This window comes from Schistocerca gregaria, chromosome 1 (assembly GCF_023897955.1).
Source record: "Schistocerca gregaria isolate iqSchGreg1 chromosome 1, iqSchGreg1.2, whole genome shotgun sequence".
In the NCBI taxonomy this organism is placed as follows: Eukaryota; Metazoa; Arthropoda; class Insecta; order Orthoptera; family Acrididae; genus Schistocerca; species Schistocerca gregaria.
In genome coordinates, this window is record NC_064920.1 from 123,828,074 (window position 1) to 123,851,647 (window position 23,574).

General features: G+C 38.0%; 1 protein-coding gene across 2 annotated transcripts in view; it reads right to left on the bottom strand.

The window, feature by feature from the left end:
- LOC126334754 (uncharacterized) overlaps nucleotides 1-23,574 on the bottom strand; it is a 354,076-nt gene that overhangs the window by 48,454 nt on the left and 282,048 nt on the right. Inside the window, exon 1 of one of the 2 annotated variants that reach the window (XM_049997325.1) lies at nucleotides 1,416-1,576. The exons of the other annotated variant lie outside the window; for it this stretch is intronic. Coding sequence (XP_049853282.1) covers nucleotides 1,416-1,430 — 15 coding nt within the window. The 5' untranslated portion in view covers nucleotides 1,431-1,576. Of the gene's footprint in view, nucleotides 1-1,415; nucleotides 1,577-23,574 lie in introns of those variants that run through there. 2 annotated transcript variants of the gene reach the window in all.

The following is a 23,574-nucleotide window of genomic DNA, read 5'->3' on the forward strand; positions in this document are numbered from 1 at the left end:
TCTCCACCCGACAGATCCACATTGTTTGTTTCCCACGGACCTGATATGGGATATGAATTTTTTCTGTGGCTAGCCCTGGTGGCTGCCAACCACTGTTTCCCATCTTCTGAGGCAAGCTATGCATCTCATCACACTCCTCAAGTGCTCCCAACACTTACAACACATCAACCAATACTGTCCCTGCAAGGTTTTTGCTGCTCACTCAGAAGATGTGTTGCTTCCACCTTCCAGTGTGCCCAGCCAGACGATGACTCCATTCACCATCCCAGTGGATGTCAACACACCAGCAACCCCGACCTCGCCCTGTGGCAATGCTTCTGGCAGCGACGATGCTGTTGTTTCTCACTCCAGTCTCTGTCCCTCTTGGTCTTTCTGAGGAATTGGGGAAGATATGGTGTGTTTCTGGTGTCTCCTACAAGTTGCCAACACACAACGTTACACAGTTATGCAGCTCCTTGCTCCAGTTCTGCAGGCACATTTGTCAAAGTCAGCTGAACTTCTCCTGTCCTGCAGGAAGCAAGTTAGTTCTGAGGGCACTCATGAGAGCAGTAGAAACCACCATGGATATGGATCTTTGGGTGCATCTGCAGTCCATATTCCTCAGCCAGTGTGAGCACACATTGCCAGACCAATAGCTATCTAGTAGTCATCCACCACATGGGTGTAACTGCCTTCACCCAGCAAGCAACAGACAGTTCAATCAATGCCAGCAGAAGCAGAAGTTTCCCAGCACAATGTCACCACCCAGACTTGATGATGCCCTTGCCACCTGGGACTAATGCGCATCATGACCTGCTGCTCCAGTTGTGGACTCTGAGGCTCAAACTCATTGTATTGCTCATGAGATGGGACTTTAATTTTTTGCATACTGTCCATCCTAAGAATATAGGCACTTTTTTTGCAATAGAACTTTTCAGAGGGTTGTCTCACATAAATATTTATTTACATTTTTTCCCAAAAACTTTAAGGTGTCCAAGAAGTCTTCCCTTTATTGTCAAGAAGGATTTTTCTTATTTGATTTGAAATGCTAAAAGAGTGCAGGACTTACATTTGTGAACATAAACTGATTGTGTCAACAAATTGATTCATGAGTGTAATCACTTGCTTACTGTAAAATTGTCCTAAGCCGGGAAAGTTTACAAAGACAATAACGTCAGCTTGGTAGGTCATGGTGTTAGTTTTTGGAGATGCAAAAGGATTTCTGCTGATATGTTACCTTTACACAGGTGAAACAATTACAGGATAATGTTACCCTAATTCCTAGACCAACTACAGCAAAAGATATACAAATGAAGGCCAGGTCTGGCAGGAAAGAAAGTCATCATCCAACAAGACATTATGCACACACACACACACAAGTGTCAATGCCATGACAAAAATACATCAATTTAGATATGAATTGTTGACAGCCTCACCTTATTTGGCTCCATCAAACATCCATCTCTTCCTCAAGCTCAATGTTTTCTATGATGGACAGAGATTGTCTTCAAACCAAGAACGGACAGCCAAAGTTGACAGTGTTTTGCAGGCACAGAGGAATCTAATTTTTGAGTTGAGCTCAAGGTACTGGAACATCACTGCGCCACATGTATTAGTACAAAGGGAGCCTACACTGAAACATAAAAAAGTTACACTTGTGTGATTCATATCTTTCTATTCCACTCTAAGAACTTTTTGAACTACCTCATACATTACTGGCTTGCCACTACAGGTCACACAAGATGAAACAGTGTTACTTGCTGACAACAATAATATAATAATTACAAATAGGAGACCAGAAATGTTAGGAGAAAGCTCACACGGCACTTATGCCTGTCCCCAACTGGTAACTCTTAATATAAGGAGACTAATCACAAAAACTTCTATATAAGTAGAAAACCTAATAGAAAAGCCTTAAAGTACAAAATGAGACCATAGAGGGAGCAGCTGTCCATAAATTTCTTAGTATCTATGTTGATCAACGGTCAAAACAACATTTCATTTTATTATCCATGTTATATATGTAGAGATTTTTCGAATTTGCTACGCAAGAGCAAGCTACGTGTAGCTGACCATGAGAGGAGCAGAAGACTTTGAGGTTGATAGAATGAGATTTTCACACTGCAGCAGAATGTGCGCTGATATGAAACTTCCTAGTGCATTAAAACTGTGTGCCGGACTGAGACTCAAACTCGGGACTTTTGCCATTCTTGGGCAAGTGCTCTACCATCACTAGTAGAAAGCAGATCATGAACGGACCAAATCAACACCTCAAGGATCATTACTGAGCAATCCTTAGAATACTGGTCTCCTTTGTACCTGGCTTTTGCTGACTTTGAAAAAGCCTTTGATAGGGTGCAGCATGAAGTCATCTGGCAAACAATGCAGAGCTACAAAGTACCTCCAAAGATCTTCATGAAGATAATGTACAGAGAATACAATTGCCAGGTGAAACATGATGGAAATCGCTCAGAACAATTCATTTAAATTTGGAGTAAGGCACTGCTGTTTTTCTGACATTAGATGGAGTCATGAAGAACAGAACTCAAGAGAAAAGAAAGGAAGAATTATACAGTTTACTATATATGATCGCCTAGAGGACCTGGAGTTTACAAACAACATCTGTCTCCTGACCCATGTTTTCAAGGATATGAGTGAGAAGCAGAAGCGCAGAGAGCTGTATTAAAAATAAACACAGCTAAGACTAAAGAGCTTAGTATGAACAGTAAGAACAAGAACGCACTACCTGTGAAAGAAGAGGAGATTGAGCAGGTGGAGAGCTTTTGTTATCAATGAAGCATTGTTTACAAAAATGGTGCGCAACTGAAGACGTTGAAAGTAGGATCCAAACTTCATCAGGATCCATTGCAAGTACTACGTTAGTTAGGCAGGATGTGAGAAAACTTGAATTTCTTGGCTGAATGGCTGCTCATAAGCCACACATCATATCGGTAAATGCCACATGACATCTCTTGGTATAAGGAGCATTAACACTGGACGATTCAACAGTGGAAAAATGTTGTTTGGAGTGACAAATCATGCTACACAGTGTGGCAGTCTGATGACTGGGTGTAGGTATGGGAAATGTCCGATGAACTTCATCTGCCCGAGTGTTGAGTGCCAACAGTAACAGTAACTGCCAACAGATGGTGGTTTTATGGTGTGGTCATGTTTTTCATGGAGGAGCTTGCATCCCTTGTTGTTTTGCATAGCATCATCACAGCACAGGCCTACATTGATGATTTAAGCAACTTCTTGCCTCCCACTGTTGAAGAGCAATTTATGGATGGCGATTGCATCTTTCACTACATTTGAGCATTTGTTCATAATGCGTGGCATGTGAGGTAGTGGTTATATGGCAATAACATCCCTATAAGGGGCTGGCCTGCACAGAGTCCTGATCTGAATCCTACAGAACACCTTTGGGATATTTTGGAATGCTACTTTGCGCCAGGCCTCACTGACTGACATCGATACCTCTCCTCTGTGAAGGACTCTGAAGAACTGGCAGCCATTCCTCAAGAAACATTCCAGCACCTGATTGAACATATGACTGTGACAGGGGAAGCTGTCATCAAGGCTAAGGGTGGGCCAACATCATACTCAATTCCTGCATTAGCGACGGAGGGTGACATGAACTTGTAAGTCATTTTCAACCAGGTGTCTGTATAGTTTTGATCACATAGTGTATTTAGATGCTAAAAGGTTATTTAAAGGGTGAAAAGCTGTTAAAATGATATTGTTGAAAGCTGTCTTACTTAAATGCAAGATTTTCATGGACTACTGATTGTAGATGAGAAACAAAAGGATTTTCCATTCTGCTGTGTCCAAGAACACTGTACCCGGTATGCAGCAAAAAGAAAAAAAATTCATAAATAGTTAACGCATCCTAAAAATCAAGAAGGTACAGTACATTGTTTCGGTTTTATGCAGTTGTCAGTAACTTTTACACTGACTAGAAGCTACATTCCCCATATTATAAGTTGTTCCTCTAGTCAGCATGAATTAATGTCACCCTGTACAGATAAAATTTTTTCAACGTATATAAAATCAAACAGAAAACGTTTAAGGGAAGTAGGACATCAAACGGGCCGACTTGGAGCAGGAGAGGCATCACAAGATATTTTAATTTCGAGTCTCTATACTTTTACAAATAATTTCATAAAACTTTGTCAGCATCACCAGGAAGGAATCAGGCTTGATGCTCATCGCAGTGTAAGTTCAGAAACATGACAAAGTAATTTTTTTTACATGTTAAATTTCATAATTTTTTCACTTATTAATGGCTGCATTTGTTGCTATAGGTACACTTTTCTTCATAAGTAAGAGAGATGGTTGAATGGATTTTGCACAGCATACATACCATACTTACATGTGTATGAAACTCTAGAATTTATTTAATTTATGAAAAATCGAATTATCTGTTGTATTTTAAATTTCATGTTTAGAAAAAAAACAACTTTTTCAGTTAATTTCCTCAATTTTTGCCACAGCTTTTAATAGATTTGGAAAATTCTAGAGTTTCATGCACCTTTAAACATGGTTCATCAAACTATCTCTCTTACTTATGAAGAAAAGTTTTACTATTGCAACAAATGCTGCCATTAGTAAGTGAAAAAAATGATGAAATTTTACATGTAAAAAAGAATTACTTAGTTATATTTTTGAACTTCCACTGCTATGAGTGTGAATTCTGAATCCTTCCTGGTCATGTTGACAAAGTTTTATGAATTTATTTGTAAAAGTATAGACAGTGGAAATTAAAATGTCCTGTGATGCCTCTCCTGCTCCAAGTTGGCCCGTTTGATGTCCTACCCCCATTAAGGAGTGAGTATAAAGTTTTTTGATAAGTTTTTAAGCAAAACAAGAGAAACTCTGATGCCAATGAGTGCAGTGGTCGCCCAAGAGATGAGTTGTTTTTTTAGCGGTTGTTGCTGCAGCAGACCTTGCACGTCTTGTGAAGGGACTAAGTTATCACTACTATGATGAGTACTTTGTGGCATTGTAACACGCGATCTAGTGTGTCTCTTGTACCAACCATTTTGTCAATATATCTACTTGTGCTTAATGAGCCATTGTGTTTTTTATGTGCCGCAATGTGCCTGTTGTGCTTCCTATGTGCTTTCTACCCAGATCAAAGCTATCGCAGATCAGGTGTCTGCAGGTCATGCACAACCAGCTAGTGTTTCCACATCACCACATCCTCACAGGCATACTCATGAATGTTACTGTGCTAAAGACCACACCACTATGTATTGATATGTACAGTTATCAAACTGTGTCAAACTGCTTGTACATCTTGGATAGAAAGTCTGTCCCTTGTTTTCATATAGAAATAGCGTCTGACATGTGTGACTGTCCACACACAATGCTCATAGGGGATCAACCAGCACCATTTTAGCTATTGGCTACCAATTACTTGTCTGTCACCACCTATGGCAACTGTCCATCACAACTACATCTAGAATTGCACTGCACGTTTAGCCGGAAACTCACCATTGCAGTTATCAGAGAACCAGCCATTGGTGCTGATTTCGTATCATGTTTTCAGCTGCTCCCTAACATTCCTGGGTCTCAACTCATTGACGACGACTCCGGTCACTTAACTGTTGGGTTCTGCCATGTTGTACCAAATTTTGTACTGAAGTTCATCCATGCTGCATCACCAGGATGTTCTCAACCATTTTCCAGCCATCATGCAGTCACGTTGAGCGCCAAGAAAAGAATGACACCGCACAGTACATCACGCATGCACCAAACCTAGTCGTCCAGTTTTCAATAGACCATGACACTTCACAATGGAGCAATTTGTTTCTGCTGAAGCCAAATTTGAGTTTCCACTTTGAAATGACATCATTCACCATACAAACAGATCCTTTAGAGAAGATCACATAAGGAGGTCCATGGCAGCTCGTAGCACTGTTGCAGGCTTCCAGCTGTGAAGTGCTAACAGCTGCAGGTGAAAACAATTCCCATATACTGAAGTGTTGCCACAGAGATGTTTATAAAATTGCATTACATTATTGGTTGAGGTAGGCCTGTGAAGCTGCTGCACCTAGCCACTGCAGCTGCCAGTGATCAACTTACAGCAACTCAACTATATCAACTAAAGTCCTCTCCTCTCCAGTCCATACTGAAAAGGGATACATCCTGACAGACCTACGGCAAATATTGTGTATTGTGCTCATAATGCATGCAGCATCCCAGACATATATCCTCTTCCAGGAGTTTGCTACTTCAACTATGCCCTCAGCAGAACTTCAGTGTTCTTGGCAGCATGAAGGCTTCCATGCAGATACCAGTCACCATGGAAGACAGCCCAAAGGCATCCATCAGCACAATGCTTGGCATATTTGAATCACTTTAGATGCCATTTTATCTCCATAATGCAGAAAAATATTGCACTGATTCATCAACAGTGCTTCATCACCTGTTGCTTCCTTTACCTCAACATAATAGTAGTGTTTTCTTCTTCATCACAGCTGCACTGAACCACTGATTTCTGAGAAGCTTATGCATTTTCGAATGGTATCTCACCTTAGGAACAGTATCCTCAGTAAATAGTTTGGGGTTCAAAAAAGTTGCTCCACTGTTAATGCTCTTTACGTGCCAACTCAACCAATGTAGTCCGGGGACATAATTCTGACTGGTGGAAATCACATATTGGGCTTCCCAAGCCTCAGATCCACTAGTGTCACTCATATGTGTGAACAATCTTCTGTCTAATATATAGCATGCAGAATTAGTTTCTTTTGCAGATGACACTAATATTGCAGGGTTCATACACCCTGGAATAATCAGGAAAAACCTGGGAAATTTTTAGACATCCAGAAATATTTCATTACATTTGTTTTCATTTAATTTTTTTGTAATTTCAGCTGGTAATAGCATGTTACTCTAACAAAGAATTTTACTTTAGCCCACTGCTGCAGAATAATATTGAAGCAATAAAATTTAAACAAGATAATAAATCCAAAATAAAACTGTAGTTGCAAATTAAATGTGTGCTTTAACAATTACAGAAGACTGTGAAATCACACGAGACTCTGCCAACTGCAAAATGTGTCATAGACTACGCAATACTTAGTAACAACAAATTGCTTTCAGTGTGTCTGTCTCTTTGGCCTTGGTTCAATGAGTGTGGCGTCACAGATGCTTACGATTGTAATAGGTCGAGGGAGAATGTTGCATATGGTAGTGAGAAAAGTTTTACTTTCAAAGTAATTTCCTTTTATGTAAGGCGAATTATGTTACGTGTGAGAATGTGCAATTAATTTCTTATAAAAACACTGAAGATCAGACATTTACCCTGTTATTTAATATTTTACTGCCCCATATTGTTTGATGTCTCTTAAAGGATAACACAAGCTACGAAAGACTAAGTTTTTCATATTTATTATAGTTCTTTCATAGAGTACAAATTAAGCACAACTATGGCAAAAAGTATAGCTATCCTTTAAAAAATGTGCAAAGTGAGTTATTGAAAAAGTCCGTATGTTATTTTCTTTTCTATCATAAAGTCAATATGTTTGATGGAAAATGTAATCAGCCAGGTAATATACGAAATGTTCTGTGCCCAGCAAAAAAATTTATAATAATGCTTGACACAAATATTCAGTGCCTGCAAAGAAAAAAAAAGATAGCAAAATACTTTTATTAGCCAATATTATATGTAATAGCTTAGCTTTTTCTTGTAGCTATGCTTTATGTACAGTAATTTAATTTAACTTTTTCTGTTTGTGTGTTTGCACTAATTAAGAATGATGCTGCTATTGGCTGACTATATAAATGAATATCTGCTGTCTTTGGCTGGTAATATCATGTGCCATAAACTATGATTGGTGGACAAAAGCACATTGCTATCTCGATTTCAGTACTTCAGAACTTAATATGCCATATTTGGTGGAGTTCATGTTTGTTGTTGCTGTTGTTGCCGTCTTCAGTCCTGATACTGGTTTGATGCAGCTCTCCATGCTACTCTATCCTGTGCAAGTTTCTTCATCTCCCAGTACCTACTGCAAACTACATCCTTCTGAATCTGCTTAGTGTATTCATCTCTTGGTCTCCCTCTACAATTTTTACCCTCCACGCTGCCCTGCAATACTAAATTGGAGATCCCTTGATGCCTCTGAACATGCCCTACCAACCGATCCCTTCTTCTTGCCAAGTTGTGCCACAAACTTCTCTTCTCCCCAATTCTATTCAAGTTCCTGTTTATATTTCTGTAAAGCGAAAATATACGGTATAAATGTTGCTGCATCTCAGAGGTATTTCCAAAATCATTGTTTTTGCTAAGTTTGTTTTCTAAAATGCCAGCAAATTCTATATGGTGTATGAAACATTAACCATTAAAAGAACATAAGTTTTACAGCTCAAAGGGAACTTATATTGTCACATAATGTGCGAAAACTGTAACTTCACCTGGAAAATGTGTATTTTTAACTGGGAAATCTGGGAAAAATCAGGATTTTTTTTTTCTTATCCGTGTACTTTAATCAATCCAAGCACACATACAAAAAGAGAAGTAATGGTAAACAATGTTCTTAAAAGTTTCATTGACTTGTTTTCTGTGAAAGAGCTCACTTTCAATTTCATATTCAGTTCTGCACATCCAGGGGTACTGTATTAATGACAAGTGTAACACATGCTGAGAAAATAATGACTAGGGCGGAAACTTCAAAATTTCATGGTGTACATATTCACGAGAATTTACACTGGAAGAAGCACATTTCTGAATTCCAAAAGCAACTTAGTTCAGTCACTTTTGTACTTAGAATCATACCAAATCTTGTTGACATATTTTGAATATTTTCATTCAGTAGTGTCATCTTTAAGAACGAAAGTCCTAGTTTCTCAGAAACATGCTGTAAGAATAATATGTGGTACTTATTCATAAACACCTTGTAACCTGTTTAAGGAGTTGGGCATTCTGACTACTAATTCAAAGTAGATTTTTTTCCCTCATAAAGTTGATAGTAAATATTCTATGACAGTTCAAAAGGAACAGTTATACACATAATTACAGTACTTGAAAGAAAAATGACATTTATTACTTCATATTAATGTCATCTTTGGCACAAAAAGAGATGCACAATGCTGCAAGAAAAATTTTTGATTATTTGGCCACTGATATAAAATGTCTGACAGACAGCAAAATAAAATTTGAAAACAAACTTAAAAAGGTTTTTCTTTGACATTGCCTTCTATACAGCAGAACTTCTCACAATGTAATGTGTGAAAGATGGTGGATAGAAATTACAAAGTCAAGTCTGTATATTTAAAAAAAAGATATATAAATGTTCAGCATGTAATGAAAAACAACTCATTCCACATTATTACAAATTATTGTGCCAAATGAGGCAAGGAACATAAAAGTAATTAAATAACAAAAGAAAATCCAGGATGGAATAATGACAATACTATGAACACCCAGTCGGCACTGGTGGTTGACACCAACAACTGTGCCTTAGGAGCAGCTTTGCAACAACACTTCAGTGGTTCCTCAGAACCATTGGTTTTCTTTTCAATGAAGCTTATGCCTACAGAACACCAACGATGTGCCTATGACAGGAAGCTGCTTGTCCCATATGAGGTAATCGGGTACATCCGCCAAAAGCTGGAGCCTGGGAACTTAATGACATTTCCACACTACAGAACCATACTATATACCTTTCAGAAAAGAAAAAGTGACTGCTCACCATGTCAATTCCACCAACTGGAACATATCTCTCAGTTCAACACAGACAATATAGCTGCCAATTGTAAGCATGAGTTGCTGGGATCACTGGTTGCATCAATTTCACAACAGTCACTGCAGCTCAAGAGGTTAGTACAGAGATGGACTCTTATCACCAAAACCCAAAAACTGGCCTTAGGCTGGCACAGGCATAAATTATTATGTGATACCTCCAATCGCAAATTACAACCTTTCCTACTAGATGCTTTCCCCCAGCAGGCCTCTGACAGTGTCCATAACCTGTGACACCCAGGTGTTAAAGCTACTACCAGGATTCATCACTATGTGTGTCTTGGCATCTGCTCAGATCGTTGCAGCTGGGACCACGGCTGTGGTGAATGTAAGCTTAGTAAGGTTGACCTGCAAATCCATGACCCAGTTGGTGATTTTCCTGTGGCTACAGGCAAGCTTATGTATGCTCATGCTAACATTGTCAATCACTTCCGCACGTCTGATGTTCACCAGTATCTTTCACCTATCATTGAATATTTCACACACTGGCCAGGTGCAACACCAATTTCTTACATCTCAGCTGATACTGTGGCACTAGCATTTGTCAGTAAATGGACTGATCATTACGCATTGCTATTCCACATCAAAAAAGGCATTTCTGGCCAAGAGAAGTCTACTAATATCAAATACCGGCCTTAATTTGAGGAAGAAATTTCTGAGGATGTATGTCTGGAGTAGCATTGTATGGTAGTGAAACATGCACTGTGGGAAAACCGGAACAGAAGAGAATCTAAGCATTTGAGATGTGGTGCTATAGACGAATGTTGAAAATTAGGTGGACTAATAAGGTAAGGAATGAGGAAGTTCTACGCAGAATCGGAGAGGAAAGGAATATGTGGAAAAGGACAGAATGATAGGACATCTGCTAAGACAAGAGGGAATAACTTCCATGGAACTAGAGGGAGCTGTAGAGGGCAAAAACTGTAGAAGAAGACAGAGATTGGAATACGTCAAGCAAATAATTGAGGACGTAGGCTGCAAGTGCTACTCTGAGATGAAGAGGTTAGCACAGGAAAGGAATTTGTGGCAAACCCCATCAAACCAGTCAGTAGACTGATGACATAGAAAAAAAAAATTTCCACATCACCAAAGGTTGTGAAAGGAAATCTGAATTCCAGCTATTCAAAAAGCTTGCCAAATTCTTTGGCACTCATCATCACCATCCAGCCCAAAATGATACGGTTCAGCGATGGCATTAAATTTTGGAGGTGGCTCTAGTTTGCCACAACAAAGCAAGGACTACTGTACTCCTCCACAAACTTCTCAACCTCCACTTGTTTCAAGACAGACCTCAACACTGCAGTGACTAGGCTCTTTCACAGTATATGATGAGCAGCTTCAAATACCAGAGAATGTGTCAAATTCTCTGCTACCCCTTCTGACTCAGACATTTCAGCATTCCTGTATGAACTGCACAACCGTATACCATGCATATGGCCTCGACTTGGCTCTCGGCATGTCACCCCAACTTCCTATGTTCATTCAGATTCAACAACTGCCATGCATGTAATGGTCAGTGTTGAGGGGGTCAGGCCTGGTCTCCAATGTCCATTTTCTGGACCTCACAAGATTGTTAGTCGAAGTCATTATACCCTGGAGGGTTCCATAAATGGAAACACATAGACACTGTCACTGGAACATATAAAGGTGACATACACCTTCCCATTTGAACCCACTTCTATGCACTCGCCTCAGACAACCTCAACACCACCTCTCCAGGCAGCACAATCTTTGGTCCAGTCCTACTCTGGGTCTCGAGTGCACTTACCAGCCTAATTTACCAGACCCTCAACTACACCCTCCCTTTGGGAGGGGGGTTACGTTTTGTAGCCAGGATACATAATAATATAATACACGACTCCCAACAACATAGAATGCAAGTTTGATGTCTAGATTATATCACCACAGTGTGTCCATTTTAAGAGGATCCAGCAGGATTAGGGAGCAGATGATTCAGATGTATCCCTGTTGGTGCTGCTGCTTCACTGGACTGACCTGCATATAATGTATACTCTCACAGACACAAGGCAGAACATACTCATCCATTAAGTGTGCTGTGATGGAGTAGTGATTTCATTGGTCACTTGTGTGATGGGATATGTTGTGATTTGAGTGGTCATCCAAGCAATGGGGAGTGCAGTGTAAAAAGTTGTTATTTGTGTGATGGGTCATACTGTGGTTTCAGTTGTCACATGAGTGACAGATTTTGTCATATGCTAGTGCCCACTCATGTGACAGTGAGCACTGTGGTCACCTGAGCCACAGATTGTTCACAGTGTATTTCAGCAGTTGCAACAGCCCCTATACCATGACTAAGTGGTCACCCCTGCAACAGGTGCTTTGTGACATTGTCATCCATCTTGTCTGTGAATAGTTTCTTGAACCAACAATCTTCTCAGTAACTTATAACACAGTGAGCAGATACATCTTTCATGTGTCGCAACATGCCTGTTGCACTTGCTATGTAAATAATCCCAATGTTATATAATGTCAGCCATCTGAAATTTGGGAGATCTGTACTCAATGCGCACTGTTTGCTAGATAAGATGTAAACTATTTATTTATGACCCCCTTACTCTTATTTCCAGTACTTCAGATTTACCTAGAAGTATATCATGACAAACTATGTCAGATGATTTGATGAGGTGTGGGTAGATAACTGTTACATTAAATCCTTTATCTAGGGCTTCTAAAACTAATTTTGTAAATTTTCCTGTAGTAGCTTCTGTTCCCTTTCCAGATCTGAAAACAAACTGTTCTTTCCACAGAAGTTGATATTTATTTAAATAATCTGTAAGTCTGTTTTCCACAATAGTTTTCTATCATTTTTGCAAATGGAGGCAGTATTGAATTTGGGTTGTAATTATCTATATTTTCTTTACTATCTTTTTTGTGGATGGGAAGAACTTCTGCTAGCGTTAGGTAATCGGGGAAGCAACTGGAAGTGAATGATTGATTTATAGTATCTGTCAGAAATGCTTGTATGCTGCTAATACAGTCCCATAGTAGACAGACTGCAACCTCATCTGGAACTATTGATATTTTACTCTTAAGTTTATACACAATCCCAGTGATGCATGGTTAGTAGCAGCAGCTTTAGGTAAAGTATCTAGTTATTTGCAGCTGTATATTGTATTTTTGGTAGCTTTACTTTACGTTTAGTTGCCATGTTACTACAGTAACAGTCAAGAAAGTTATCCTTAGGATTATCTATTAAACAACCTTTATTTTTAATTTTCATATCTGTCAGGTTTGGCTTGGTGCTACCAGTTTCTTGTTTTACTATATTCCTTGTTACCTTGCTTTGATTGTTGAACATCTGTAAGCTTTATCCTTTTGAATTCTTTTTACATCCTGCAGCAGTTTCCTATAGGTTCCTTTGCATTTGATAAAAAACTGTAAGAAGGCTCTGGGCTACTCTCATTGTCTTTTCTAGAGATATTTGAGTGTTCAGAATATTCTGGTACCTTTGTTGCCGTGTTTTTTCTGATGGATTCTCCAACAGAATGTGCGATTTTAGGAAACGTCTCGTCAAATTTTAATTTTAATATAGTCATGAAATTGCTCAGTTTCAGTTTTACATTTACATATGTTCCTGAACATACTTATGACCATGTCTGGCTGGTGCAGTATTTCTCACCTTTTTTAAAACAGTGTTTATCATTATAGTTTTCTTTGTTCGTCTGATGATATTTCGTGTGTAAATGTATTAGGGATAAACTGTGTTATAATCTGATACAAGACATTAGGCTCTTGTAGAAATTTGTTTGTGTGTTGTGGTAAAACACCCATTCTCAATATAAGATGGAGTTGATGGATCTTGTTAATGTTCATTCAGTTGAGGATGTAATGGTGCCAGAGGTATCTAAACCATAAACTCAAGATCTCTCACCAAAATTCTGGAGCAGTTGATTATTTGAGCTGCAAAACAAACACAGATGACCACTCTTGTTACAGCATTGGCCACAAAGCAAAAAGAAATGACTACTAGACAGGAGGATATGCCCACTTGGCAAGAACTGGCCACCAGTGAGCACTCAATTTAATGACTTAGCAGAGAAACAGGAAGCCAGATTGAAGGGACTAGAAAGTGACATAACTGGATTGTGAAAAGCTCAAGAGCTGATCCCTGGATCTATGGAGAAGCTACGAACAGAAGTGAATGAGATCCATGATAGGTAGGTATCCTTAGGTTACACTGTAGACAGTCTTTCATACCAAGTGATTGATTTGTCATTAGAGTAAGGAAAAATAGTACAAGAACTGTTTACTGTGCACAGGCAGCAAGACACAGCACACATAGATGCTTGGGCAAATTCAGACGGAGATCAGATCATAAAATCTGTGAACATGTGAATCGAGACTTGTTTTAGTAATCTGTTGACCCTGCCAGCAGTGAGCTGAAGAAGGAATTACTCGAGATCAAGGAACAAATAGGATCTGATTCTTTTCAGTGGATAAATAAAATAGTTGAAACAGTGAAAGCCCAGAAGAAAGGGTTAATAGATGTCCAGGGGGCAGTGCAGAAATGCTAATATGAATTGCTTGAAAATATAATGACGTATACCTTGATCCTAGATCAGACTATAACAAAATATATGTGTATCAACATGTTCAAAATATTTCACTGTTTGCACATGGTATGCTGCTGGTGACAATGCTATACACAGCAATAATGATGGAAATGAAAATCCTTAAGCATAGAAACTGTTAAATATATTCATCAAATATGATGATATATCCTGAGGTACTCATTTGTGGCTTTACATATGTATTGCCATGGCCATGGACCAAGGTGCAAAAGATAAGTTACGTAACTGAATATATGCACGATGACAGGGCCCTATGGCCAACAGAAATAAATGATTCATGCAAAAAATACACCAAATTATTAAAAGATGTCAGATAGTAATATGAACATATGGGAGCAGTATCACATACACATGGTTTAAAAGGACAATGCATTGGTAGATTTATCATTTTTACTCATGTGATTTTTTTATTTTTTTTTTATTTTACACATCTTTTCTGTGAGACCAAATTGAGGAGCATAAATCCAAAGTCATGGAATGTGTTAGTACATGAAATTACTATATAAAAGTACTAACAGATAAAATAAAATTTTTATGAATCCAAAAATGTCAAGTTATAAGTTTATGTATAAGCAATCAACAATATAACAGAGGAATCAACTTAATTTTTCAAGGAATTGCTAGACAGAACAGAGGGTGACACCCTTGGAAAATACTATTCCAGTATTGATGACTGAAATACTGTGATACCATCTATAGTTGTCTCTCTGCTAGTTCCCTGTTTAGAATGTGTTAATAGAAAACAAATTCAAAAGACCAGGAGAAATTAGTTAAGGAGCCCATAATATAGTTAATAGGCCGTAATTGGTCACAATTGGTTTGAAGAACATTCTTGATAAGTTGGGTGAATGATTTGGCCACACTAATTGTCCAATAAGAGTCACATAAGAATTTATGGAATGTGACCGAGGTCAATTTGTGCACAAAATCCTGCTTTGGCAACACTTACTCAAAATATGGATGGCAATAGAGGCAGTAATGTCTCATTATTTCTACAGTGCACTTCCAGCGACTTGTTAAGTCCATGACATGTTGAGTTGGTGCACTACGCCAGGCATAAGGGTGTCTGACACAATATTAGGAGGCATTCCTTGACTTTTGACACCTCAGTGTGTAATTGTGGCCCATTGTTGTGCAGGTAATACTACAGAAGAAGGTTTTTACTCAGAGCTTTTCTCTTCTCAAAATGGGAGCTTGCACCGGTGCTTCAAAAAACAACTTAGTAACGCATGCTACTGGAATGAATCCATTTCTCATACAGATGTTTCAACAATCTTGAAGGCAACACTGCCTGTTGAAAATGGAGAGAAACATATCTCTGTGTCAGAAACCAGTTGGAATGAATTTATGTCTGTATTGGGGTCTATTAATGTAACTGAAGGAGACATTAAGTTGCAATCAGGACCCAGAGGTTATTACTCACAGAGTCCTAGTACAGGAAATGGTTGTAGTAGAGGACAACTGCATGAACCATATGCTGGTTTCCTCAGCAGAATAACCACCTGGACAGTTATCAGAAACATAGCAAAGGATATTACAGTACAAACTGAAAGCTTTGAAAAAGGAGATACAGTTCTGGCTATGGGACTAATAATAATATGTATTGGAGTAACAAACAACTGAAAACACCATCAAATTATGATTGGGGATCACAATCACCAGTGATTACCAAAATCATTGAAGAAAGCATACATACAACTGAACAACACCTGTAAACAACCACATTGAGCGCCAGAGAGTTATATATGAAGTAAGATAGGGGGGTGTGACAGAGCTGCAAAATTCTTTTAATGTATTAAGTGTACCAATATGATGGAGCAAGTAAATCAAAGCAAACAGGAATAACCATTGTTACCACAATCTGTGATTTGGAACAGTATTGGGGATGTTTCAGTAACTATTCTTCTAGGCACAGAAGAATTTGGCAGTGTGATTTCAAGCAGTTCATAAAGACATATTGTCTCTATAAACAGACACTAGGGATTGACTATATAAAATTGTTTGATGAGATAGAGAACCACTTGCCTCATTTGTCAACACACAGCAGAGCTAATGTTTGGCAGGAGAACAAAGAATGAATGAATGTGTGGACCAGATTCCACAGGTTCCCAGTGACAGATTAGTGAGAAGAAGAGGTCCGGAAACCTTTGACCAGTTTGAAAGACAAGGCATTCAGAAGAAAGCACAATTATGACAAAATCGTGATAAAAATAATAAGGTATCAAGTGAACAAGAAAGTATCATTAAGAAACCATCCACCTCTTTAATAAAAGTAACAGGACCTTTCGTATTTCTAAGGATCCCAAACCCTGGTGGATATTTATTAGGCTATCCAAGCAATCATCATATTAAAGGACTTTACCCTCAACAAGATTTATAGAAATATTATTCTTGGTGAAATCAGTGAGCATAATATTAGGAACACAGTGTCAATAGGAATTTTTTATGTATTGTTATCCATAATAGATAAGTATTATCCTGTGAAATGTGTAGGAGCTCATGGATGATTCTTGAATTTTAATTGGTCATGTTATCAGAATATGCAATGTCATTTTTCTTCATAATAAGATCTGCATACAAATGAAGCATATTATCACAAAATTGTTTAAGAGAAAGTTTTATATCCATGTAGATTGATTGATTTCCATCTGCCAGTCTTAAGACCACCATTTCCTACATCTACGTCTTCGTACATGGTTAGTATGCAATTCAGGTTCCATCAAACCACCTTTGAGCTATTTCTCTAGTGTTCCATTCTCAAACAACACACATATCACACGGACACTTATGTCTTTCTGTATGAGCTCTGATTTTCCTTATTTTATTGTGATGATGATTTCTCCCTATGTAGGTGGGCAGCAAAAAAATACATTCACACTCTGAGAAGAAGGTTAGTGATTGAAATTTCATGAAAAGATCCTACCACAATTGGAAAGGCCTCAGTTATAATGATGGCCACTCTAATTCACAAATCATTTCACATGGCACACTTTTCCCTATTTTGTGATAATACAAAATGTGCTGCCCTTCTTTGAACTTTTTACATCTCCTCTGTCAGATCTATATGATGCAGAACCCACACCACACACCAGTATTCCAGAGAAGTAGGACACGTGTAGTATAAGAAGTTTCTGTAGTAGAGCTGTTGAATATTCTAAATGTTCTGCCTATAAATCAAAGTCTTTAGGCACCACGGGATAGTCACGCGGTCTGAGGCACCTTGCCACAACTCCCGCAGCTACCCCTATCAGAATTTCGAGTTCTCCCTCGGGCATGGGTGTGTGTTGTCCTTAGCTTAAATTAGTTTCAGTTATATTAAGTAGTGAGTAAGCCTAAGGACCAATGACCTTAGCAATGTGGTCTCATCAGCACTTACCACATTTTGACTGGGACAAATAAAAGAAGTCTTTTGTTTGCTTTCCCACACCATTATCTGTGTGATCATTCCAGTGTAAGCTACTGGTAAGAGTAACCATAAGTATTAAGTTGAATTGACTGCCTTTAGATTTGTGTGATTTATCATGTAACCAAAGTTTATCAGATTCCTTTTAGTACTCATATGGGTGACTTCACACTTTTCACTGTTCAGAGTCAGATGCCTCTTCTAGCACCATGCAGATAGCTTGTCTAAATCATTTTGCAGTAGGTTTTGATCATCTGATGACTTTACAAGGTATTAAATGACAACAATGCAAACAATGTAAGAGGCCTTTTTATATCATTTCCTTAATCTTTTATGTGGATCAGAAATACCAGAGGGCATATAACATTTCCTCAGCGAAAGACAGACATTACTTCTAGTTTAGTTGATGACTTTCCATCAATTACCATAAACTTGACCTTTCTGCAGGAAAGAATGAATCCAATTACGTAACTGATATGATACTCAATAGGCACCAAATTTGATTAGAAGTTGTGTATGAGAAATGGTGTCAAAAGCCTTATGAAAATCTTAAAATACAATGCAGATTAATGGATATATCAAGTGACTAATATGGAGTACATTTTAATGATGATAATTATTGGTTTAGAAGGTGGTCTAGCTTGTGTTTAAAGTTGCACCAAGCTTGGTACAGGTGGGATTTGTCATAGAGGTTGCTGTGATGTGGTCTGCAGTTTTAGGGTTACTATTTCTTGAGAGCCACATACTGAGTTTCTAAATATTGATCTTGGTGTGTTAATATATTTTCCATTGACTAAGATTTAGCTACTTGCTCCACACATCAGCTTGTTGAACAGAATTCCTCAGGATTCATGGTGGTACTGTTAAATTATTTTTTATGGAACCATTATGATAGAGGTTTATCTAAATATGTGGAACAACAAACATCAAGAGAAAATGATGTTGATTTTTCAATGCTAAAATGAGCATGCGAGGACATGTTATGAAGAAGGGTATACAGTGATTGTGCATGAATTGATTCAAATGACAGCTGAGAACTCATAAATGCATCTTGACAACTGACTAAGCAAAGCTAGTGTGCATAAGAACAATGTTTTGTTTGAAGGATTTATGAAATGTACCATGGACATTCTTTGACTGTGCTATATGGCCATTAACCAGTTGGCCAGTGAGACGCAAGTTTCAAGCGATGGTGTAATGACAACCTAAGGAAAATTTACTGTTACATAATAGTCAATTTAGTAATTACACCTCTCCCAATGAATTTAGCACAGCTGATTGCTTAAAATTAAACAGATATTACTCTTCCCAAAATATCATTTATGAATTAATTGCATCCCATACAGTTATTCACATCAATAAAGTTTCATGTATGTTGGACGATGTTGTATATTCACATGCCATTCGTATTGGCATGGCGTATTTAGGGTCTGACATCAAGAAGGGCAACTACACCCAAGCACATTGACAAAAGACATTAAGCCTAGAATATGGGATGGCCCTAAGAGGTACAGAGACATTAGCTACCTGTAAATTGATACATATTAGGTGATGATACCAACCACTAATAAGTTTTTTCCACATGAACAAATATGGGCACAGCTTCAGAATCATGAAAACCGGGATTTGCAGTATGTGATATATGTAAAACAAAACAAAAATGCAAGTAAACTTGCAATAAATATCTCATGACATATAACACATAATTGCTGTGTTGATGGATGGTATAAATTATCAGACACTGATTTATTGAAATATAATTAATGCAAAATATACATATTTCTAGCATTTATTACTGTATTCGTGAAAAAGAAACAAAATAAAAAATAAATCATAAGATGAAAATTGAAGGTCACTGCTGTCAGGTGCAAAAGAACAGTATGTGCATTCAGCGACAATGAGTAAAAATGTGTACTGGACTGGGATTCGAACCTGGGCTTCCTGTGTACTAGACAGTTGCATTAATCACTGTGCTACCTGGGATACAGGGTTATTGCAACAGCACAGACTATCTCAGCATGCTCCACAGCTAATTGACATTCCAAATTAGCATCACCTATCTCTAGACCCTATCCTTTGACTCCTTGTTTGCTACTCTGATAGTTCCACGTGAGATTGTACATATTTGTGCATTTGCACTGAAGAAGATGGATCCATTGCTCAGCTAGGCATATCAATTATATGAATATGTGGTGTCTGTTCTTTTGGACACGTCTGAAAGGAAAGACACCATGCATTCATATAATAAATCATAAAATGTGAATTCCAATTGTGTCAAACATGTGCACCTAAAACTTATTGTTGGCATCATATATCAAAATGATATTGTCTGCAACAGATTTACATGTTTTTAACTGCTGAGAAAGTCCTAAGCCACAGAATATACAATTATGTATCTCAACTATCATCAAAAGCTCTATGTAGAGATTAAAAATGGCAGAATAACCTATACCACATATCATCCACTAAGGCTCATACACGTTTCTACAGATAATTACAGTACAACATTTTTTCAACAACGACACTGCACACAAACTGATTAGTCCTAATATTTCATGAGGAATGAAGAAGGAGGAATTTGTCTTATTAAGAAACATGTCAGCTTCTCTACAAAAACAAACACTCTCATAGGAACTGATGTGGACTCAACCATAGATGCACTCTACAACCTAGCCACATATACTCGAACACAATCATTTCATACAGCACTCACTGTAACTTTTAATCCTTCAAATGACGTGAAGAATCAAGAAAGAAAACCTTACATGAAGAAAGACTTCTGTGAAATACAAGACTAACACACTTCAAAAAATTCAAATGGGCACTGGCAAAACAATACAATGCAGCCTTATCACACAACTCACACTTTTACACATTACAGAATTAAAATACCAGTCTCTCAAATAACATGAAGAATCAAGAAATATAATCTCTGAGCATGAAGAAAGAAGATGAACATTCACAAACAATGACTAGTGCAACACAAACATGCTTCCAGCTACACACCGGTACACCAACAAAGGACATTAAATGGAACATATGGGGTGGTGACTGAGGCATATAAAGCTATTAGTTACATGTAAATATTATGTACATATATGATGAAGGCACCGACCACTAATGAGTGTTTTCCACATGAACAAACATGAGTACAAGTTCAGAGACATGGAAACTGGGAGTTGCAATGTACAATAAATATAAGAATTAATTTAATAATTTAATGGAAAAGATAAATATTTCTTGTGAATGTTACTGAATTAATGGAAAAGAAAACAGAATAACTGATACATCTGAAAATATGATTATTTATTATGTCAGTAGACAAGAGCACCAGATCATCATCATTGTGCACAATACATACTGGGAAGATGTCCTCTGAAACAGAGCTAACTGCTGTTTAACATTGAGAGACTCATTTGCTAGAGAACATACAACTGAATATCTACTGAATTTGTTAAAGAACATACAACTCAATATCTTCAGAACTGTACAGAATTTTAGGTACTATTTAAAAATGGCTGCATAGTCAACACCATGTGTCCTCCACACAAAGTTAAAGAACGTTTCAACTCTTTCACACAACAATGGTCCCCTCAGGACCATACAACTCTTAACCGATAGTTACAAGACAATACTTTTTCAATAACGACACTGCTTGTGTTTTACTCCCTGTACCTGAAATTACTTGAAGAATGAAGAAAGAAGATTTTGCCTCATGATGAAACATGAATGATCACAGTAACTCTCTCTCTCTCAGTCCTACCTTCCTATTCATAATAAATCCTATTTCTGTTATACAATATTCTTCTCATGTTATTACCCTATGCTTGTCTGACTAGAAATACTTTTTCTCTTTCCATTTTATTTCATTAACACCCACTATTACTTGACTGAGCATTAGCATTTCCCTTTTTACATTTTCTAGCTTCCCTACCATGTTAAAACATCTGACATTCCATGCCACATCTTGTAGAATATTATCCTTTCATTGGTTATTCAGTGTTTTTCTCCAGTCACCTTCCTCTTGGCAATCCCCACCCATAGATCTGAATGAGGGAGTAGTTGGGAATCTTTTTGTCACTGGTGAGATCATCAAGACATTTTTTTCAATTACAAGCCACACATCCAGTTGACACACATTGTGTGTCTTTAACACAGTGGTTTCCATTCCCTTCTGCATTGTCATGTTGTTGATCATTGCTGCTTCTTTCTCCTCTTTGGGCCAGTTTCCCACCCCATGGGCAAGAGAGTGCCTTGAACCTCTGGCCACTTCTGTGCCACTTTTGAGAAGGCCATTGGCAGTACAGGGTGACTTATGCCAGAAATCTTCAGTCACCATTGCTGATAATTTTTGTTCAAAGTTTAAGCAGTAGCACGGTTTGAACTTGATTACCAATCAAATCAAAGGTGGTACCCCTAAACCAGCTCTTACTCATGAAGAAATGGCAGCTAAAGAAGTCATCTGAATTGACCTGACTCAGTTGCAACAGCTGCTGCTGCCTTGGTTCAACAGATATTTGAATGAGCGTGATCTGTCGCAAAAATCTGTGGATTGTCATATTCACAGTTGTGTAGTATTTTGAAAACTGTCCCATGACTTATTTTTACTTTCTCTGCTACTGTCTTGATTAAGAAAACCTGGTCTCTATACACCAAGGTTTGAATTCTCTAGTGATTACCGGTTGATCACAAAGAGATAAGCTGTAACTCTTATTTGTCATTCAGACTTCTTCACACTACTGGAAGCATTTGCACCAGCGAATCACTGTGTTTTATGCATTCTACTGTACACTTCCACTGGCTCAGGATGGACTGTTGCAGTGTTGTTCTCCTTCAAATGCACAAATAAATAACTGCATGCTACTTCCCTTTTAAATTTGATGCATTGTTTTGTTTTGTTTTGGCCGCTCTACTTTTCTGCAGGGGTACTATTGCACAGGCATTACAATGTGTACCAGAACAACAGACAAGTACCCACAAACAAACAAAACATTAGTTACATAAGTTTGATTTTGTGATCTGGCAAGTAAAATACTTTTTTCCTTTGCAGAACCTGAAACCGCTAGGTGGCACATCTCCAGGTGGCAGATTGCAGAATGCTGCCAGAAATGGATGGTAGAAGAGAATACCTCCAACGAACCAACAGGCAAATCAGTGTCTGGCCTAAAATGAATCACACGTTAAGGATGGCCTTGAGAACTGTGGTAGGCAACAGAACACCTCTGCAATTTGTTTTCCCTGCATTTCCCTCCATTTTATACATTAAATATGAGTTTCCTGCTTGGAACTAGGTGTGTGTGTGTGTGTGTGTGTGTGTGTGTGTGTGTGTGTGTGTGTGTGTGTGTGTGTGTGTGTGTCCATGTACGAGCACATTTGTCTTTCTGGGTTGGGGAGAATGGGGTGACAATTTGAAAAGAGGAGGCGTAATATCAGAACATCAATTGGTACTTGGTACTTTCCTGGAGTGTCTACCACTGCTACAACCAAAACTAAAATAACTTAGAAGGGAGATAGAAATGAATAATTTGAAGATTATAAGAGTTGCTGAGCTACAATGCGATGGACGTAAAGAATTGCAGTCAGGTTTAAAAAAATCCTTAGGTGTACAAGGTTGTATTCTACATCAGAAATGATCTGAATTTGTAATGTGACCAACTGGATATGAGCAGAAGTATATTCAGGAAAAATTCATTTGCATTAAAAATTGGTTTATACATTTCAGAAGAACCAGATTTAATTATTTTTTATTATTTATGATGCTGATAATTTTGACTATCTAATTCATCTGCATCTTTAGTAATATTAGAATCTTTATGAGCCTATGTAATGCACAGGCTAAAACATTGGCTGAA